This window comes from Eumetopias jubatus, unplaced genomic scaffold, assembly GCF_037043125.1.
Source record: "Eumetopias jubatus isolate StellerSeaLion01/CBP00866 unplaced genomic scaffold, mEumJub1_p1.0 scaffold_3, whole genome shotgun sequence".
Lineage (NCBI taxonomy): Eukaryota > Metazoa > Chordata > Mammalia > Carnivora > Otariidae > Eumetopias > Eumetopias jubatus.
In genome coordinates, this window is record NW_028274809.1 from 43,722,848 (window position 1) to 43,743,519 (window position 20,672).

The window sequence follows — 20,672 nt, forward strand, 5'->3', positions numbered from 1 at the left end:
TGCTGGGCTAGTAAGGGCGGGTGTGAGTAGCAGGCACAGGAGCTGGCCCAAACCTTTGGGTGAGGCTGTTCTCCTCCTAGTGAGCGGACCCTGCTGGAATTGGAGCACGGTGAGATCTAAGAGTTTGATATTTTGGTCCTGGCACCCCTATCCCTCCCAGGGGCTGGCTCACCAGGGTGAGTGGAGCCTGAAAGGAGGAAGCCAGGAATTTACCTCTAGGCAAGTAAGTCTCTGGGGGGCGGGGGGTGGGGTGTGTGTCTCAGATTACCTGGGAAACCCCTGAAGAAAAGTGTGTGTAGCCCCCATCTACCCATCCACCTCCTGACGCCCCTGGGCCCCCCGCAGTTACAGGAGTGATTGGTGGGGATGAGGAGAGGGCGCCCTGCGAAGGGGCTTCGGCCTGATCTTGCTCTTTAGCATTTCTAGAATAGAGAGTGGGTGGGACCCGACTCAAGTAAAGTCCCGGAGACTCTAACACTGACGCACAGGAAAGCCTCAAGTGGGCGGAGAAATGCAAATCTACTACTGACAATGGCGTCAGCGGCTTTGTCCTGGGGACTGTGAAGGGCGATTCTGACTCTAGACTTGACACCGCCTGGGACCTGGGCTGAGAGAGCCAGGTAAGTAGGCAGAGCACACCTTCGTGTTGCTTCTCCGGAGGAGCACGGGCCAGGAAGTGCTTATGCAGGATGCTGCTAAGGCTGCGCTGTTCACTCGGTGCTGCGACAGTCGCTTCACTTTAGCTGGTGTGAGGATGGGTGATTCTACACAGCGTCCGACTCCTTGATCCAGAGACGCGCTGGGGCGCGTGTCACAGGTCTCTCGGTGACACTCGGGGGCTCAGCCCCCACATCTGCCCGGTGGGAGGGGCACTTGTGGCTGATGCGGAGGTGTGTCCTCGGGAAGTGCTGAAAGTGAGCCCCTCTTCACTTTCTTAGCTTCTCTGAGCTACAGTGCCTGACTTAGATTGAGTACCTGGCTTTCAGAAACAAGTCCGGAGCTGGGGTAGCCAGTGGCTGTGGCTTTGATGAGAGGGAGTGGTATTTTAGGGCATGTCATCTCCATTGCAAGCTGTGTGTCACAGAGCCAGAGTGGCACTCTTAGCTCCCAGACAGCGTGACAAAATGCCCCTTTATTTAGGGGCATTATTTAGGGGCATTATATTAGGACTTTCAAAGAGGATAGACAGGCACTCAATTTTCAGAAGAAATATTCCATAGTTTTCTTGTGACGGGAGAATGAGCCCTTAGAGAGTGAAAGCCTAGAAAGGAGCTAAGGATGACTAAAGGCATTTCTAGAGGCTTCAACAGAGAAGAGGGTCCTTGGACTATACACCTTATCCTTCCCGTCTTCAGCCTTAAGTTCAGCTCTCTGGAAGGTGGACCCAGCTCCTAGGAGTAATTTATCTAACTTTGGGACAAGTTCAGCCCAGTTAATTCTTAGTTAGAAAACAGATTTTCACCCAAATCATAGCAAGGATTTAAGAAAAGTAGTAATGATGATTATAATGGCATTTTCAGCTCATGTTCTCTCACCGTTATCTAGAATAAGTTGACAGGGATATAGCAGGACAATGTCATTATAGCATGGGAACAAATGTTCCAAGTCTGTGATATATATATATATAGATATATATCTCTCTATATATCTATATGTATCTCCAGCATCTGCAAAAACAACTGTGTCTGGTTTCAGGAGACCTCAGATCGGTCCTTAGGAGCTGTGCATCTTGGGTAGGAGTCATTTTGCTTACTTGTCCCTCAGATTTTTTTTTTTCATTTTTAAAGTTGGAGTAAAACTTACTCTCCACCTGCCCTATTCACAACCACATCAGAATTGCCACTCCTTTAACAAGCACTTACTGAGACACTCACAATATGCCTAGAATGGTGCATGTAAAGGTCTTCAAGATATAAAGTGATATGAAAATAAAACATTATTTCTTTTCCCGGTTCCTTTCTTTTAGAAAACATCCCTCTATTGATTTAGGTCAGGGAAAAGGTGCCCCAGAACGGTTCCATTTGAAACCTGAGGAATCCATATATGAAATATATGAAATCTGTTATCATGACCTTCTGTAGGCAAAAGGAAATCTTAACTTACCTACAAGATAGGCCGAGATATTATGGTGATTAATCATGTAAAAGTTTTGTTCCTTTATCTAAAATTGCTGATAAAACTCTCAGAACTTTGACTTTGGAAAAAGTAAAATACTATAGCTTCAAGATGTCGTATTAATCTCCCTGAGTTAGGAAATGTTTAAAGCTTCTAAATTGGTGAGAATAGGATAACGTGGGGGAAACACATACTTTTGTTTTGTGAGAGGCTGCCAAATACACATCTAGTGTGGTTTCTTCCTCAATTAACCTGAGGGTTTAACCACTGTCTGTTGCATACCAGAGACTAATTAAAAGTTGACTTTAAAAGCTCTGCCCAGTCATAGTGGATCATCATACGGAGAAATATAAATATGTATTGATTCAGAGATATTTTGAACTGAAAGAATTAGAGCCCACAAAAATGCATACATATGCAAACTCTTCATAAAGCTAAGACCAAATTTGACCAGAGGTCTAGGAATATAAGTATGACTCTGGAAGCCAGATAAATCTGAAATAAAGAAAAAAGGATTGGGCAGTTTGACATACAAGAAGCTTTTATTGGGTGCCCCTCATACAGAAAGTCTAAAGAGGGTCTGAGAAGGCGCAGTTGAGTATGTTTGCCTTCAGGTGGCTCAAAGTCAAGAGTGCAGATGGAGCAAGGGATAGGAAAGGAATTTGTTGAGAACACAGATGTGTGTGACAGATTGGAGTTGTTGAGGGGGAGTGAAAGCTTTCTGGAGAAAGTTCTGGAGTTCCCATTAGAGCAAAGCAGGACATGGTTTGGGGATAGAGAACTTTTTTTTCTTTATAAGGGATGACTTAGGAAAAAGCTGAGAATGTTTTGTCTTTGGATTGAAAGCATTTTCTCTTTACTGTTTTCTTATATAAGGTGACTATAAAAGAAAAATTTTTTCAGTTACTTAACTAATGGACAACATTGTCTTTGAAACCTAAGAGAGGGGTGTGGCTCAGTCAGTTAAGTGTCTGCCTTCGGCACAGGTCATGATCCCAAAATGTCCTGGGATCAAGCCCCACATCAGACTCCCTGCTCCGTGGGGAATCTGCTTCTCCCTCTTCCTCTGCCTCTCCCCTGCTTGTGCTCACTCGTGCTCTCTCTTGCTCTTGCTCACTCTCTCTCAAATAAATAAATAAATAAATAAAATCTTTTAAAAAATCTAAGGAATAAAACATGTACCACAGTTATTAACATTATTTTTAAACTCTAATTTTACTTCTTCATTTATAGCATGTCTCAGTGGAATCAAGTCCAACAATTAGAAATCAAATTTTTGGAGCAGGTAGATCAATTCTACGATGACAACTTTCCTATGGAAATTCGACATCTGTTGGCTCAGTGGATTGAAAATCAAGACTGGTAGGATCAAACATTATTTTATTTTCCCTAGAGGTTGATGTACAAATGCTTTATGCTCTATCCCTGTGGATTTATTCTGTGAGCTTGACTGAATAGGTGCCTTCTTTCAGATAAAGAATTTTCTTCAAGGATTTGGAAAGCTTCTTCAAAGGAAGAGAATCATTGTTCTTTCTGGTTTTATCGGTTGTAGATGAAAACTTAAGGCTTCTAGTGCCTTGGTTTTTTTTAAGCCCAAATCCCAGTAATTTCTAAATATTAAAAAGCCAAGAAGTAAACCTATTGTTTATCTCAATTTTCAATTTACAAATGCAGTGTAAATAATTATTTTTTCTTATTATGTTTTATAATCATTCTTTAAAGCTGTTTATCATGCACAATAATTTTTTTGCTTTGAATAATCCTCTAACTTTTTATTGTGATAAAATATACATAACATAACATATGCCATTTTAACCATTGTAGATAACATGGTTTAGTAGCATCAGGTATATTTACACTGCTGTGCAATCACCACCGTCCATCTCCAGAATTTTTTCATCTTCCCATAATGAAACTCTATCCTCATTAACCAATAGCTCTTCACTGTCTGTACCCCAGACCCGGCAACCACCATTCTATTTTCTGTCTCTCTGAATATGACTCTAGGTACTTCAAGTAAATGGAATCACACAGTATTTGTGCTTTTGCGGCTGATGTATTTCCCTTACCATATTTTTTTCAAGGTTCATTCATGTAACATGTATCAGAATTTCCTTCTCTTTTTAAAGCTGAATGATATTCTATTGTAGATGTATGCCACATTTTGTTTATTCATCTGCCAGTTAACACTGGAGTTGTTTCTATCTTTTGACTATTGTGAACAAAGTTAATATGAACATTGATGTACAAATACCCATTCAAGGTCCTGCTTTCAATTCTTTTGAGTATCTACCCAGAAGTGGAATTGCTGTGTGTAATTCTCTGCTTATATTTTGAAAAATCTCCATCCTGTTTTCCACAGCGGCTGGACCATTTTCCATTCCCACCAGCAGTGCACAAGGGTCCCAGTCTCTCCATACCCTCACCAACACTTATTATTTGGGGTTTTCAGTAATAGCCATCCTAATAGGTATGAAGTGGTAGCTCACGTTTTGATTTGCATTTCCCTAATGATTAGTGATGTTGTGTCTACTTTGATGTGTACAGTTTAATTTGTAAAAGCCTTTAAATGCTTGTCACTGTGGAATAGATCGATCTCTTAAAATTAGTATGGTAAAAAAGTAGACATTCTACTAAGTTGTTTCCTGCTGTGTAATAACACTTTTGTTTTTTAGGGAGGCGGCTTCCAATAATGAAACCATGGCAACAATTCTTCTTCAAAACTTGTTAATACAACTGGATGAACAGTTAGGTCGTGTTTCCAAAGAGAAAAACCTGCTCTTGATACACAATCTAAAAAGAATCAGGAAAGTCCTTCAGGTGAGAATGCATTCTACTTTTTCAAAAATGTTTGGATTTATGTGTCTTAAATTCAACGAAAAAATCAAATCTGTACCCTTAATATTATTTTCAGTTCAGATTTAAAAGAGGGGAAATTTGAATTCTCTTATCATTTTAAATTTTATGCTCTATTTTATTTTATTAATTAATGTTTGTTTTTCATGTAATTTCTATCTGAAATACACTGTAAGTGGGAGGGTGTGTGTGATTTGCATGTGACTATTTACTAGTTATGTTCAAATTTGACGCTGCTGGAACAAGGATTTCAAAGATAATAGGTTCCTGGCTATCCCCTAGTCCTCTCTTGCCTTTCTCTCTCATGTAACAATTTCGTTAGTATTGTTTTCCCGTTTGTAGATAGAGGTATCATGGTTGTATGTATCCTTCCAGAGTTGGTTCACATCTTACCTCCTCCCAAAGCGTGCCTTGGTACTCACTAGCCCCTAGCTCTAGGTCTCTAGCCTCTAGCTCTCCAAAGTTTCGCCCAGGCAAAGCTCTTCCGTCTGTGGTCTGTGTTCTCACAACACCTGCAACACATAGGTACCATGGCTCTTAGTGTATTCTTCATCAGTGGAATTTCTGTGTGTTTATCTTCTCCCCAAAACTGTGGGCTTTAGTATTCAGCTTTGAATTCCCAGTGCCTACCACAAGACTGGATATAGTAGATGTGTAATATTCATTGATTACAGGGATGAATGAATGAATGAATGGAGTGAAACAAGTATCTAAAGAATTAAGGGCAGGCTAATACTGAGTTAAACTCAGAGGTGCTAACATACATAACGAACTCTGAACATGAACTGCTGTAATGGTTCCTGAGTGTCTATACAATGTATTAGACAACATGAAAAATGCATGTGCCATTTCTCAGTGAGGCATTCTTAAAATCCCAGAGTTACAATGAATACATTTTTAGAAAATTTTACCTAGACTATGATAGAAATGTGCCGGAAGTTACGAACATTTGTGGGAGGGGCATATATGTTTTTCCTATTGTATGGATTGCACCGAGCCATCTTTGCTCTTGTAATCCCCTACAGGTTTGCAGAACATGTGGCCCAGGTAGGAAAATAGCTTGTTGCCAACAAAACAGGATTTTTCACAGCATAAAGCAAGCAGTCTCTACAGAGATAAGACATTTAACCTTGGCTTTATTAGCTTAGGGCTCCAATCAATAAACCTAAAACAGGGGTGGGCATATTGCTACTCACAAGTCAAATGTGAGTAAGTCCCTGCCTGTTTTGAGGGCCTGTGACTAAGAATGGTTGTTACAGTTTTAGGTGGTTGAAAAAGAATAAAAATAAAATAAATACATTTGTGACATGAAAAATTCCATGAAATTCAAATTTTTGTATTTTAGTGAACTCAGCCATGCCCATTCATTTACATATTGACTCACTGCAGCGACAGAGATTGTCCCCCAAAACCTAAAATAAAAATGTGTGTATGTGTATTGTGTATGTGTATGTATCAATCATATTTATCTGGCCTAGAAGCAAAGGCCCTACAGGTCACTTGGCTAAAGGGACACAGATGGATAAAATGAATGATACATGGTATTTGGAAATTCTGAAATTTGAAATTCTCAAAATGTGACTTTGGGCAATCAATCTTTCTGAATGCTCACATCTTTTCATGTAAATGAGGATAATCCTCATTTACTTTTGGGTATTGTAAAGAAGACTGGAGTTTCTATTCTGGCAAAAAAAAATAGGCTTCCAATAAATGGTTTTTGTTGTTGATGGGGAAAAGAACAGGATTTTCTTAGGAGAAATCAAGGGTAAATTTACAGCCCATTTGGGGGGGGTGGAGATAAGATTTTGAGGGAGTTTAAGAACCTGCAGTAACTCTCATTCACATTTCAACTCAAGCAAAAACTCTTCTGTGTTTGTCACTGGCCCTCCAACATCTTATCTCTGTAGACCCCTCCCAACAAACTGCCCCATGCTCCTCGACATCCCTGCCCCAGAAAAATAGATCTTCTTATTCCCAAACATACCAAACTCACTCTTCAAAGACTCTGAGCCTCTTTCCATGGCTAAGAATGCAATGCCATCCCTCTCACTCCAGCCCAGTTGCCAGTCATTCCTGGAGGACCTGTGGATGTCCCAGTGCATCAAGGAAACCTTCACCCTCATCCTTCATGGAGCACAGGTTGCAAGATAACCAGCATCTCCTCTGTGCTGGATGTGACTAAGCAGGTCACAAGCTCTTTGAAGTAAAAGCCTGACCTCCTTTTTTGACCTCCCTGCTCCCTCCCGTACCCCCTGTGGTTCTCCTACAAACTAGGAACTCAAAAAACAGTTTTGTTGGTTAAGATATTTTGAACTGACAAAACACTTGCTCTTTCCTTCATTTTATAAGCTATACTTTTTGAGTATTTGTATTAATTCAGAATACAGTAAAAAATAGTAATAGAGAACATTGTCAACTATGGTTATAGATCTAAACAAACCTGCATTTTATGTTTCTTTTTAATATATCATATTCCCATTATTGTTTATTTTGGGGTTTTTTTTTTTGACAAGTCTTTTTGATAAAACAACACCCCCCGCTTCCCCAAGAATTAAAAGAGAAAAAAAAACCTCCTATCAAAAGACTGTTGACACCGTGCTTATCCGGTTTGAATGTTTTCATCCTGAGATTTTAAATGCAATCCATGTTAACTATTATAGCAAAAAAGAGCAAACAATACAGTTCCAGGGGAATTAAACCAGTGTAAGGCAGATTTATTTTAGTTCTTTACAGAACAGCTGAGTTCTCCAGTTTCAATATTGTAATTTACTCTGAGGTGGGAAGCAGCTGAACACCGATGTCCAGCTCACCTTTGCCCCTTTAAGGGGAGGCAGCTTCAGGTCAAGGCCAGGAGTAAAGACTGCCTCAGGCTGAACCCTGGCTCTGGGGTGCACTTACCTTGCCCTATAGCCCAGCGCAAGATGTTTGCACTCTCTGGCCTCAGTTTCCTCAGCAGTGGGGAGCAGAATCACACTCGTTCATACCCCAGGGGTGTTAGAAGCATTAAAAAATTCTGAAGAATGTGGTAAGCTTAGGATTTGCTAAAAAGAAATACCTGCCCTAGATATTTCAAGAATGCTTTGCCCTGTTCCTGGGCCTTTTTTTTTTTTTTTTTTTTTACCAATAGCCTATATTTTAGAGCAGTTTTGGATTTATAGAAAAGTTGAGCAGAAGGTACAGAAAGTTCCCTTATACTGCCTCTCTACCTGACCCTCCCCAGTGTCCCCTATTAGAAACATCTTGCATTGCTGTAGTACATCTTTTACAGTTGATGAATCTGTTGTGATACGCTATTATTAACTTATGGTCCAAGATTATATGAGGCTTTACTCTCTGTGCTGTCCAATTCTATGGGTTTTGGCAAATGCATAATGTCATATATCCACCATGTCAGTTTCACTGCCCTAAAATCTCCTCTGCTCTACTAGTTCATCCTTCCCTTCCTTACCCCAAACTTCTGGCAACCACTGATCTCTTTTTACTTTTTCTCTGTCCTGCATTTTCCAGACTGTCATATAGTTGGAATCATATAGTCTGGAGATTTTCCAGATTGGCTTCTTTCACTTAGTAATATGCTTTTAAGCATGTCTTTTTGTAACTTGAGAGCTCATTTCTCATTATTGCTGAACAATATTCCCTTGTATGGATGTACTATAGTTTGTTGATCCATTTTTGGCAATTATGAATAAAACTGATATTAACATTCATGTGGAAATTTTTGGGTGGGCAGGAGTTTTCAACCCATTTGGTTAAATACCCAGGAGCTTGATTGCTGGATCTTTGTTCTTGGGCTTTCAATCACAAGCCTCTTTTCCTACTTACTCATCTTCCTCACTGTATCTTTGCCTGCTCAGGCTGCTATAACTGAAATATAATTGATTGAGTAGATTTGAAATAACAGGCATTTATTTCTCACAGTTCTGGAATCAAGGAAGTTCAAGGTGCTGGCAGATTCGGTGTCTGATTCAGCTTCCTGGTTCAGAGACAGCTGCCTTTTCACTGGACCTCACATGGCCAAGTGGGGAGGGAACTCTCTCGGTTTTCTTTTTTTTTAATTTTATTTTATTATGTTTGTTAGTCACCATAAAATACATCAGTAGTTTTTGATGTAATGTTCCACGATTCATTGTTTTTGTATAACACCCAGTGTTCATGCAGTACGGGCCCTTCTTAATACCCATCACCAGGCTAACCCATCCCCCCACCCCCACCCCCCTAAAACCTTCAGTTTGTTTCTCAGAGTCCATAGTCCTTCATGGTCCCTCTCTCCCTCCGATTTCCCCCCTTCATTTTTCCCTTCCTTCTCCTAATCTCTAGGTTTTCTTCTATAAAGATGCTAATCCCATTCATGAGGGCTCTACCCTTATGACTTAATCACCTCCCAGAGGCTCCACCTCTTAATAGCATCACATTAGGGGTTAGGACTTCAATATATAAATTAAGGAAACACAAATATGCAGCCTATAAGAAACTTCCTCTCTATCTTTTTCCCTCAGAATGACATCTAAAAAATTAAAGTGGGGGCACCTTGGTGGCTCAGTCAGTTAAGCGTCCGACTCTTGATTTTGGCTCAGGTCATGGGCTCGAGCTCCATGTTGTGGAGTCTGCTTAAGATTTTCTCTTTCTCGGGCACCTGCGTGGCTCAGTTGGTTGAGCGACTGCCTTTGGCTCAGGTCATGATCCTGGAGTCCTGGGATCGAGTCCCGCATCGGGCTCCCTGCTCAGCGGGGAGTCTGCTTCTCCCTCTGACCCTCTTCCCTCTCGTGCTTTCTATCTCTCATTCTCTCCCTGTCAAATAAATAAATAAAATCTTAAAAAAAAAAAAAAGATTTTCTCTCTCTCTGTCCCTCCCTCCCCGTGTGTGTATGTGTGCATTCTCTCCTCTCTAAAAAAAAAAAAAAAAAAAATTAAAATGGTGCATATTCATAATAAAAAATTAAAGTAATACAGGAAAAAATGCAAAAAAATGAGATAATCCAAAATCTACTCCTACATATAACCACATTAATATTTGTTGAGTGTCATTCCAGACATCTATACATACATATGTGGATAGAAGGCTGCCTGTTGACACTTTATACCCAGTGGTTACCAGAATCTTAGAAGTCTCCTGTGCCCGACCTCCAACTCCACTTTGTTTTCTTCCCAACCAGAGTAACCACTAATCTAAATTTTGCATTTATCAGTCTCTTCCTTTTTGTTATAGTTTTACCAAATATGTCGGCATCCCTAGAAAACATAGTGTATAGGTTTGCAACTTACTGACTCTTACATAAATGGGATCAAAGTATATTCATTCCTCACAGTTTTCTTTCTTCACTTAATCTTGTTCCTAAGATGGATCCGTGTTGATGTGTGCAGCAGCAGTGTATTCATTTTCATTGCTGCATAGTATTCCATTGTGTGAATGTATCATGGCTTATCCATCTTACTGTTGATATGCGTGTGGGTTACTTCTAGTATTCATTCACTATTTCAAAGGATGTTGGGCTGAACGTGTGTGCTCCTTGGTGCATGAAATGTGCATGAAATTCTCTAGGATAGATACCTAGGAGTGGAATTGCTGAATCATGGAGTATGTACATCTTTAATTGCACTAAGTAATGCCAAAATTGTTTTCCAAAATGGCAATACCAGTTTACACTCTCCTAATAGAGTAAGAGTCCTGGCTCCATATCCTTGTACATACTCGTAGTGGTCATATATCACATATCAATCTGGTGGTGTATCCATGTTACTTCTTCAGTTTAATATTTTGTTCTTTTTCTAACTTCCTTATTCAAGTGCTTTATTTATTTTGAGCCTTTCTCTTTTTTTCTTATAAATGAATTTAACTCTATATATTTTTTAAAGATTTTATTTATTTACTTGAGAGAGAGAGTGAGAGAGAGAGCACATGAGAGGGGGGAGGGTCAGAGGGAGAAGCAGACTCCCTGCCGAGCAGGGACCTGATGCGGTACTCGATCCTGGGACTCCAGGATCATGACCTGAGCCGAAGGCAGTTGCTTACCCAACTGAGCCACCCAGGCGCCCTAACTCTATATATTTTTGAGAAGTACTTTATATATTTTAATATGTTTTGCTTTCGCTGTTCATTTTGAAATAGTCCATAATTTCAGTATTGACTTATAATTTCTAGATAAATTTAAAAACTGTCCCACTAAAAATACATAGAAATGCTAGATAAAATAGAACAGATTTTTAATTGCATAGGTAAGCTCATCACATTAGAAGAAATTATAGAACCAAAAATGATTTTTTAACTGTAAGTAGGAGCTGCACTGGGGACTGTCATATATTCTTGGATTCTAGAAATACAGATCTCAAGCGTAAAGGACATCAGAAAGAAAGAAAAGATCCCAAAAGTAACAAGAGAGAACAAATATATTACCTACACAGAAATGAGAGACAAACTGAAAGCCAAATTTAAAACAGAAACAAGAGAGAGAAGAGTAGAATAATTTCTTCACAGAGCTGGAATACAATATCCATCAACTTAAAATTCTATACCCAGCTAAATTATTATGCAAAATTGAAAATTCACCACACAGATACTACTGAAGGAAACTGAACACAGATGTTAAGCATGCATGGTAAAATTTCTTTTTTTTTTTTAAGATTTATTTATTTATTTGAGAGAGCGAGAATGAGAGAGAGAGTACACGAGAGGGGAGGAGGGTCAGAGGGAGAAGCAGGCGCCCCGCCGAGCAGGGAGCCTGATGCGGGACTTGATCCCGGGACTCCAGGATCATGACCTGAGCCGAAGGCAGTCGCTTAACCAACTGAGCCATGAGCCACCCAGGCGCCCCATGGTAAAATTTCAAAAGTACCACTACAAGTGAAAATAGAGTGTAGAAGAAATTAAAAGAATAAAAAAAATTTAGAATCTGTAAAAAAAATTGAAACCCAAATAATGTCTATTAAATGGACAAAACTCAGTAGTTATTAGACAAATTGTGGATTGCATCTAAAATATAAAATAACAAAAGATGATGAGATCAAAGAGGTGTGTGAAAGCTGTCTTGTAGAGAAGCCTGGGGGGCCTTGGTTTATTCTGAGAGTAATGGGAAGCCACTGACAGGTTTGAGCAGGGGTGTAACATGAACTGCTCTGTGTTTTAAAAAGCTCACTCTGGCTGTTAAACAGACTGTTGTGAGTCAAGAGGAAATTGGGGAGACCTATTAGAAAATTCTGTTGATTTTTTTTTTTAATTAACATATTGAAAGGGTGCCTGGGTGGCTCAGTCGGTTAAGTGTCTGCCTTTGGCTCAGGTCATGATCCCAGGGTCTTGGGATAGAGTCCTGTGTTGGGCTCTTTGCTCAGCAGGGAGCCTGCTTCTCCCTCTCCCTCTGTGTCCCTGCCCCTGCTCCTGCTGTCTCTGTCTCTCAAATAAATAAAATCTTAAAAAAAACAAAGAAATTAACATATTGAAGTCTTTTCCTATTTTTGTGGATTTATCACCACTTCCAAACTTCAACTTCAGAAGCTTTGGCTTTCTGTGCCTGTTACTATGCTGTGGGGAGCGTAGATACAAGATAATGTTGGTGAATTAAACTTTAAAAAAAAATGATTTACAATATCCTTCTTTGATCCACTTACTGTTTTTCATCTTGAAATTTATGGTGTAGTTTTCTTTTTGTTACCATTTGCCAACCAGTAAATGAATTCATCTCTTCATTTTCATACTTTCTGTGTCACTTCGTGCTGGGCTTGTCTTTTATAAATATTATATAGCAATCTTATTGTTTGGTCAACAAATATTGAATGAGTCCTTACTGTGTTACCAGTTACATTTTAAGCACTAGAGATGCTATTGGAGGAAGTCATGAAGCTCACAGTCTAAACAATTCACACCTCCTATGTTTTGTTTTGTTTTGTTAAAGATTTTATTTATTTATTTGACACAGAGAAAGAGACAGCGAGAGAGGGAACACAAGCAGGGGGAGTGGGAGAGGGAGAAGCAGGCTTCCCGCCGAGCAGGGAGCCCGATGCGGGGCTCGATCCCAGGACCCTGGGATCATGACCTGAGCCGAAGGTGGCCGCTTGCCCAGCTGAGCCACCCAGGCACCCCGATGTTTTGGTTTTTAACTTAGAGGAACTTCTATGGCCATTCCTCAAAACTTAGTGTTCAGGAAGTAAGGGGAAGCAGGCATCAGCAAGCTTGTCTGATGATAGAACAAAGTTCTCCATCAATTAGAAAGCTGTGTTCAGGGTTTTGGCGTTAACTCTGTGGTTAGCAATCCCACCACCCACCGGGGATTTTTCATCAACCAGGGTAACGATTCTGTTAATGAGAGTTTTAGACCCCATTGGTGAGGAGACACTTACAAGTGTAACCCACATCTCACAAATTCTGCTCTGTGCATCACCATGGCCTCTTCCTCAGAGGGTTTCTCATTTAGGTTTGCCTGAACAAAAACATGGGCTGGAGCTGAAAACTCCTCGAAAGTTGAGGAGATGGTGGGTTCCTTCTCACCCAGGCTGCAAAAATCCTATTGTTGGTCCCGAGTATCAGGTGAAGTGAGATTTTTAACATGACAGGGTGGAGGATTAGAAATATTTTTGCAATAGGAAGGGAGAAAAAAAAAAAGCTGCTTTAACTGCTGATCTACTCTGAATTTGCCAGATCTTACCCTTTAACTCCTGCTACTTTCTCAGTTCACTCCTCTTCCTTCCCCTCTGTATACCACACGTAAAGAGAAGTGAAGGGGTGACCTCAACTTATGACCTGAAAACAACTTGATATTGCCACTCTGCGTTAACTCTGAAAGAGCTGAGTGGAGGGTTCAATCGTTCACCTCACCTGCTGCTCATGAGCTGGAGCCAGTTTGTCTCACTCCATGGTTATTTCCCCAAGTCCCCTGCATACACACCCCGAATCTGTTTTCATCTGAGATAATTACCGGGTGCTTATTTCTCAGAGGCTTAAAGACCTGCATATTGTGCTGTTGAAGATGGAATGTGAATTACTTGTCGAGATTTTGTTTGCTGCATAATTGGGATAGTCAACAGAAGGCAGATGGTGGGCATTGCATTCCTTGTCCTGTGCACATCACGCTGGAATGGAATCCAGCATGATCAACTCAAGATCCTAGCCACCTGAAATTTCATTCATGAATCATGTTGTGTATATTCCTCCAAGCCTTTCTCTTAACGTATCCAAGGCTGCCTAAATTGTGCTCCCTCCTTATTGTCTTCTCTACCAGTTTATTACTTGACTCCATAGCGATGTGTCCTTTCTCTGAATTCTGATTCTCTTTGACGTGCATGCCAGAGCTTCTTTATGCTATAATGACTTTGTGTATAGTGCATATATGTGTTTTTTTTATTCTAAATGACAGTTTGGATTTTTGAGAGTGAGGCTCATATAGTTTGCTTTGGGGTATACTGTATCTACTCCATAGATATTTGTTGACTGAATATTGGTTTCATCATATGAATTTTAACATCAGGCTCTATTGATCGCTGAACATACAAGGTGAAGAGGACATAGATAAAACCCTGATGTTCAAAAAGCTTGCAATTTAGAATGGAGATAAAAGTGCAAATAAATATGTATGATGAAGTGGGGTAAGGACCATGGGAGAAGTATCTACAGTCATAATTGGCAGAATTGGGAACATTTGAGCTGATTCTAGAAGGATGATTCAGGACCGTGAAGAGAAGAGAAGAAGGGAAGAAAGGGAATCAAAAACAAAAGTAGGAACATAATGAGAGAATGCCTGTCCTCAAACAAGCTAGGCACTCAAAGCATTAAAAGGAGGTTATAAGAGGATCTTGAGTGCCATACTGAGCTGTTTGGACTTCAGCAATGGGGAGCGATCAAAGGTTTTTAAGCTAAAGTGTGGCGTAAATATATGTTTTTACTGAAAACATATCCAGAGCTAGTTTTCTCTCTAGGACGACCTGCCCCTTATCTACTATAGGCAAAGAAATATTTGAAAAGTCTCCTAAGGTTGAAAGTATTTTCTTTTCTCATTCCTGCCCCTATATTTCCTTTCCTCAAATTATTTGAATTCAGAGAACTGAGCCAGAGACTGAATACTTTCATTTTTCTTAACACAAAACCTAGCTGTCGTGTGCTAAAGGAAAACAAAAACTAAACTATTCAGATGATGAGAAGTCAAGTCCAACCCTTGGTTTGGGAAACAGGAAGCCCACATAATCTGTCCAGGAGCTGACATGGGAGCTCCACACACACTGATGTGGCCTGTGAATCCACTGGCCTGATGGACAGTAGCAGAAGTTTAGAGAGGAGCTGCCAACCCCAGAGCGAGCAGCTGCAACCAGGAAGAAAAATGGATTCCTACAGCCCATAGTGTGATGACTAACCATGCCATTGGGAAAGTGGGTCGAGACACAGATGTTAGCTGAGAAAGAGGATATGAGGATGTTTAGAGTCACCTGTTGACTTTTATTATCCGGTGATTTCATTTGCTAGGAGCGTCGTGGTGGGCGTGAAGAAAAACTTGGGCAGGTATTCATTTTAAAAGTAGGAGAATTTTGTCATTCTGCCACAGTTTATTTTTTTTTAATTTTTCTATTTTAGTTAGTTGTCCCTATCACATGAAGATGAAGACCCATAGGGAAGCTGTCTATACTGGTCTAAATCCATTATGATCTGGAGGCTTTTCAAAAAGATACTTAACCAAAACCAAGACAGTTCATAAAACTTGTTACCTTAAACATTTGCTTTTTGAAACACTTTTATGTACATTGTGCAGAAGATGGTTTAATAAACAAAAGCATACAAATTGGAGCAAAAACAAATCCCCTTGTCAACAAGTTAGAAACCAATTGTCAGTTTGAAGCCGATTTATGTTTATATGTAAAATTGTGGTTTGACTGAGTAATGATCAAGTAGATATCTGAACTTAGTAGTTAACTCATTTTAGTTCATAGACATTGAGTGATTCCCTTTAACTGATCTAAACCACTTTAAAGGCATCCATTTTAATTTATCAATGAGATGTTCATAATTGGAAAAGAAGTTGGTTTTCACACTAAGCCACCACGCACCCTCCAGGCGTGCATTACTGCCTTTTCCAGAGATGACCGAAAGACAAAAGATTTGCCCAATTGATACTTATCTCTCCCTCTACTTTTTCCCAAAAATGAGGATCCAAAGCCAAGTACTTGACACATGGATGATCTTCAGCACTCTATTACCATAATCCTCTGATTGGCTACTTTCATCGAGAACATAGATCTTACTCCCAGCTGCTAAGTGGGCTCCTAAGTGTACATTGAGGTGCTAACGTGGTACGGATAGCCAAGAAGTATGTTGGTGGCTAAAAAATGAGAAGACCCTTTGTCTGTTTTCAATAAGGTTCCTATTTTCTATCATCTAATCTGTGATCTCTGCCTCAGTGGAAAGATACGGGAGTGAGAAACAGAAATGGCTAGCAGCCTTTCATACTTAACAGGTTTTCATAACTTACATCTGTCAGAATTTACTCTGGAAAATAATTAATATCTCATTGAGTCTCTGTAGCTCAACACATCATCAGCTCATCATATCTTCTCCTTTAGATTCTTGTATTTCTTTCCCTGAACAATAAAAAGTCTTCCCAGAGAAAGAGGTAGAGATAGAGGCAGAGACAGAGAGAGAGATAGAGACTTGATGGAAACAATGTGGAGGATAGAGTGGCAGAGGTGAAAACAGGGGCATGGAGACATTTGGACATTATTGCAATAGTTAAAAGGAAAGGAAACAGGATGCTGGGCAGTGACAGTGGGGACAGAAAAAAGTGGGCTGGAGTTGTAAGTAATTTGGTCAAAGAATTGGCATGTAATGAATGAACAGATATGAAACAGATATGAAATGAGTGAGAAATAAGAGATGACCAGGGGTTTTAGTTTGGGTTATTATGTGGATATTGATGTGTAATGAAGATTGGGTTTGGGGAAGGAAGTGGGAAAGCAAGATGAGTTTGGTCAATTCTAAGTGGCGTGCAGTAGGAAGTTAATGGGAAGTGACTAGAAGTAATGTGTCTACATACTTAACTGTCTCTTCCACAAGACTGAGAGCTCCTTGAGCACATTCATTTTTGCATCGCTCGTGCTTAACACAGAGCCCGCCACATAGTAGGGCTCAGTGTCTTGTTTGATAAATGAAGAGTTGAGCTGACATTGAAAAATGATTATTGCCTTATTGCAATGAGCGTCCCTAACACAATGGAGCAAACGTCATGTCATTATTGGAAATGTAATTTAGAGCCCATAAGCGAAATTTAGATGATAAGATTTTCTTGTTGAAATCAACACTTTCTAAAAATACTTTATCTTAATTTTTCAGATACTTTTAGGCTATATGGTTCATCTGTGAGTTTTTTTAAATTGCTGCAAATCTCCAAAAAGTTTTCCAATATATTTATTGAAAAAAAAAAAAAACTTCATGTAAGTGGGCCCATGCAGCTCAAACTCATGTTGTTCAAGGGTCAACAATACATTTATTCGGGTCTTCCATGTTCTTCAATGCTCCTTTTAAACTTCCCATAAAATTACAGCATATCTTTTCTTAAATTTATCCCTGGAGATATATGCACCTCTATGTTTATCGCAGCATTATTTACAATAGCCTAATGATGGAAGCAGCCCCAGTGTCCACTGATAGATGAATGGATAAAGAAGATGTGGCATATATGTATATATACACATATATATATACACACACATATATAGTATATTAATATATATACTATATACACACAAAAGAATATTATTCAGCCATAGAAAGAATGAAATTTTGCCATTTACAACACCACAGATGAAGCTAGAGAGTATAATGCTAAGCAAAATAAGCCAGTCAGAGAAAGACAAATACCATATGATTTTCACTCATATGTGGAATTTAAGAAACAAAACAAAGGGGAAAAAAGGGAAAGACAAACCAAAAAAAACACACTCTTAACTATAGAGAACAAACAGATGGTTACCAGAGAGGAGGTGAGGGGGAATGGGTGAAATAGGTGATGGGGATTAGGAGTGCACTTGTGATGAGCACTGGGTAATGTACTGAACTGTTGAATCACTATATTGTACACCTGAAACTAATATAGCACTGTACGTTAACTATACTGGAATTTAAGAAAAAATCAGTAATGGGGGTCAAAAGGTAGAAACTTCCTATAAAATAAATGAATAAATGTGAATTTTTATAAAATAAGCCATGGTAATGTAAAAAAATCTAGGGATTTTATTGATATTTTGAGGGATATTTTTCTATTACATTTTTGATATGATTATTGCTAGTCAATAGCAATACTACTGATGTTTGAATACAAATCTTCCTGAACTCTCTTATTAATTCCAGCTTTATGCAGACTCTCTTTTATTTTCTCCAGACTATCATATCTGCAATAAGGAGAGATTTATTCCCTTCCAAGTTTCATGCTTATTTCTTTTTCTTCTGTTATCGATTAAGAATTCCATTACAATATTGAAGTGAAGCAGTCATAACAGGTGAAATATTTTATTAATGTAATGCTTGCTGTAGGTTTGTGATGTTAAGGAAATTCCCTTATAATCCTGGTTTACAGAGATTTTTAGAAATTTTGATGAATATCACATTTTATCCAATGATTTTTCTGCATCTATTAAGATAATTATATATTTATCTCTTTTAATCTACACTTAATGTGTGTGATATAGATTTTCTTATATTGAACCATTGTTATGTTCCTGAGATAAACTCTTTGGTTTTTATATACTGCCGAATGACTTGCTAATATTTTATATAGGATTCACATCTAATTGCAGATATATCCTTTTTTTTTTTTTCAGTCCTTGTCTGGTTTTGCTTTCAAGGTTATACTAACCTTATAAAATGAGTTGGAAGTATTACCTCTTCTTTTGTTCTCCAAAACCGAGTTACCAGATGGGATACAAAACACAACCTAGTTTTTTTCTTTATATATTATAAAGAAATATAGATATATTTTAAATTGTGTATATTTAAGATGTACAGCATGATGATTTGATATACCTGCACATAATGAAATGAGATGAAATGAAATGAAGTACTACAGCCAAGCTAATTAATATATCATTTCCTTACATAGTTACCACTTTTGCATGTGTGTTAAGAATACCTGAAATCTGCTCTCTTAGCATATTTCCAGTATTCGGTACGGTATTATTAACTATAGTCCTCATGCTGCCCATTAGATGTCTAAGCTTATTCATCCTCCATAACTGCAACTTTGCACCGTTTGACCTGCAATCTCCCATTCCCCTTTAGCCCTGCCCCAATCTCTGGTAACTACATGAAACATCCATTTATTCAGGTCTGTAATTTCTCTCAGCAATGTTTTACAGTGTTTTATGTAGATCTTTCATGTCTTATGGATGTACCATAATTTAATCAGTCCTCTAGACCTGGGTCTTTAGTTTCCAATTCTTACTCCACTTCATCTTTGTAAGCGCAATGAAATCTAAAACCCCACATCTAACTTTTGTTTGTCATGTTTAAGTGCTATAATTGGAATCTAACACCCCTCATTCTCCCCTCCTACATTCTCATCTACAAACGAGAAATCAAAGACCAGAGAAGGGCCCCCAGAGTGTCCCATCTTTTGGGTTTTAAAACCACAGCTGAACCACCTCAATCTGTTTCCTGTTATTTAAAATCTCTAGGGAAGGGTATTACATGCACAGACTTCAGAGCCTTTCCAAAGCCTTAACGACCTGGTCATCAGAAAAGGGCTCCTTTTGTCACTCTGCTCTTAATTACACCCATCTTCCCATCATTCACTTATCAGTCAATGAAGAACTCCTCAATGAATGGAAGAATATTTGGTTCTCATTTTTAAAAACTAGTTCTTCATGCATTAGAAGACAGAAACTGTATTTGGGGGACTATTAATGTCTTAGGTCTATAGCTGTTTATAACTCTTTTTAGCTCTACATACAGGTCCTAATCTCCAACCTTGTCAGTCAATTAACGAGCATGTGCTGGTTGGTAAACTGCTCTTTATAAGGCCTTGTAATAAGCATTGGTTTCAGAGAGGAGACCAACTTTCATAAGCTATTGAGCCTCAAACGACACGAATCCAGAGCCATGTAGGTAGTTTATCTCTGAGTTCCTTAGGTTATATCTTTTTGCTAATGTAGATTAATAATATACCAACAAATTTTTTGAAAGATTTATTTATTTATTGGAGAAAGAGAAAGTGCAAGTGGGGAGAGGGGCAGAGGGAGAAGGGAATCTCAGGCAGATGGCCCCCTGAGGGTGGAGACTGACTCTGGGGCTGGATCTCATGACCCTGAGATCACAACCCCTGAGATCATGACCTGAGCTGAAACCAAGAGTTAGACGCTCAACCGACTGAGCCACCCCTGTGCCCCATACCAACCAATTTTTAAAGAACTTTATTTCTTATTACAAAGGTGATCCAATAAAGTTTAGAAAATGAAAGGTAAGTAAAAAGGAAAAATAATCATCTGTAATCCCATCTTTAACTGCTAACCACTGTTAACATTATAGTATATTTCCTGCTGATATTTCTACTTACATATATATTTTAAAAATTAATATTGTTTTACTCACCTCCTTCTGAAGCTTAATGCATTCACTTAAATGATTCAAACCACCATGGAATGGCATTCTATGCCATTAAATATTCTTTTTCAGTGTCATTTGTATTCACCTATTAGTTGGACATTTATTACTTTTTTTCCAGTTTTTTACCAATATAAAC

General features: G+C 38.9%; 1 protein-coding gene across 2 annotated transcripts in view; it reads left to right on the plus strand.

Moving 5' to 3' along the window:
- Window positions 1-518: 518 nt before the first annotated feature.
- Window positions 519-20,672, plus strand: part of STAT4 (signal transducer and activator of transcription 4) — an 89,419-nt gene continuing 69,265 nt past the window's right edge. For both annotated transcript variants that reach the window (XM_028122532.2, XM_028122534.2), the window contains exons 1-3: window positions 519-620; window positions 3,349-3,477; window positions 4,791-4,935. In XM_028122532.2, coding sequence (XP_027978333.1) covers window positions 3,350-3,477; window positions 4,791-4,935 — 273 coding nt within the window. In that variant the 5' untranslated portion in view covers window positions 519-620; window position 3,349. The remainder of the gene's footprint in view (window positions 621-3,348; window positions 3,478-4,790; window positions 4,936-20,672) is intronic.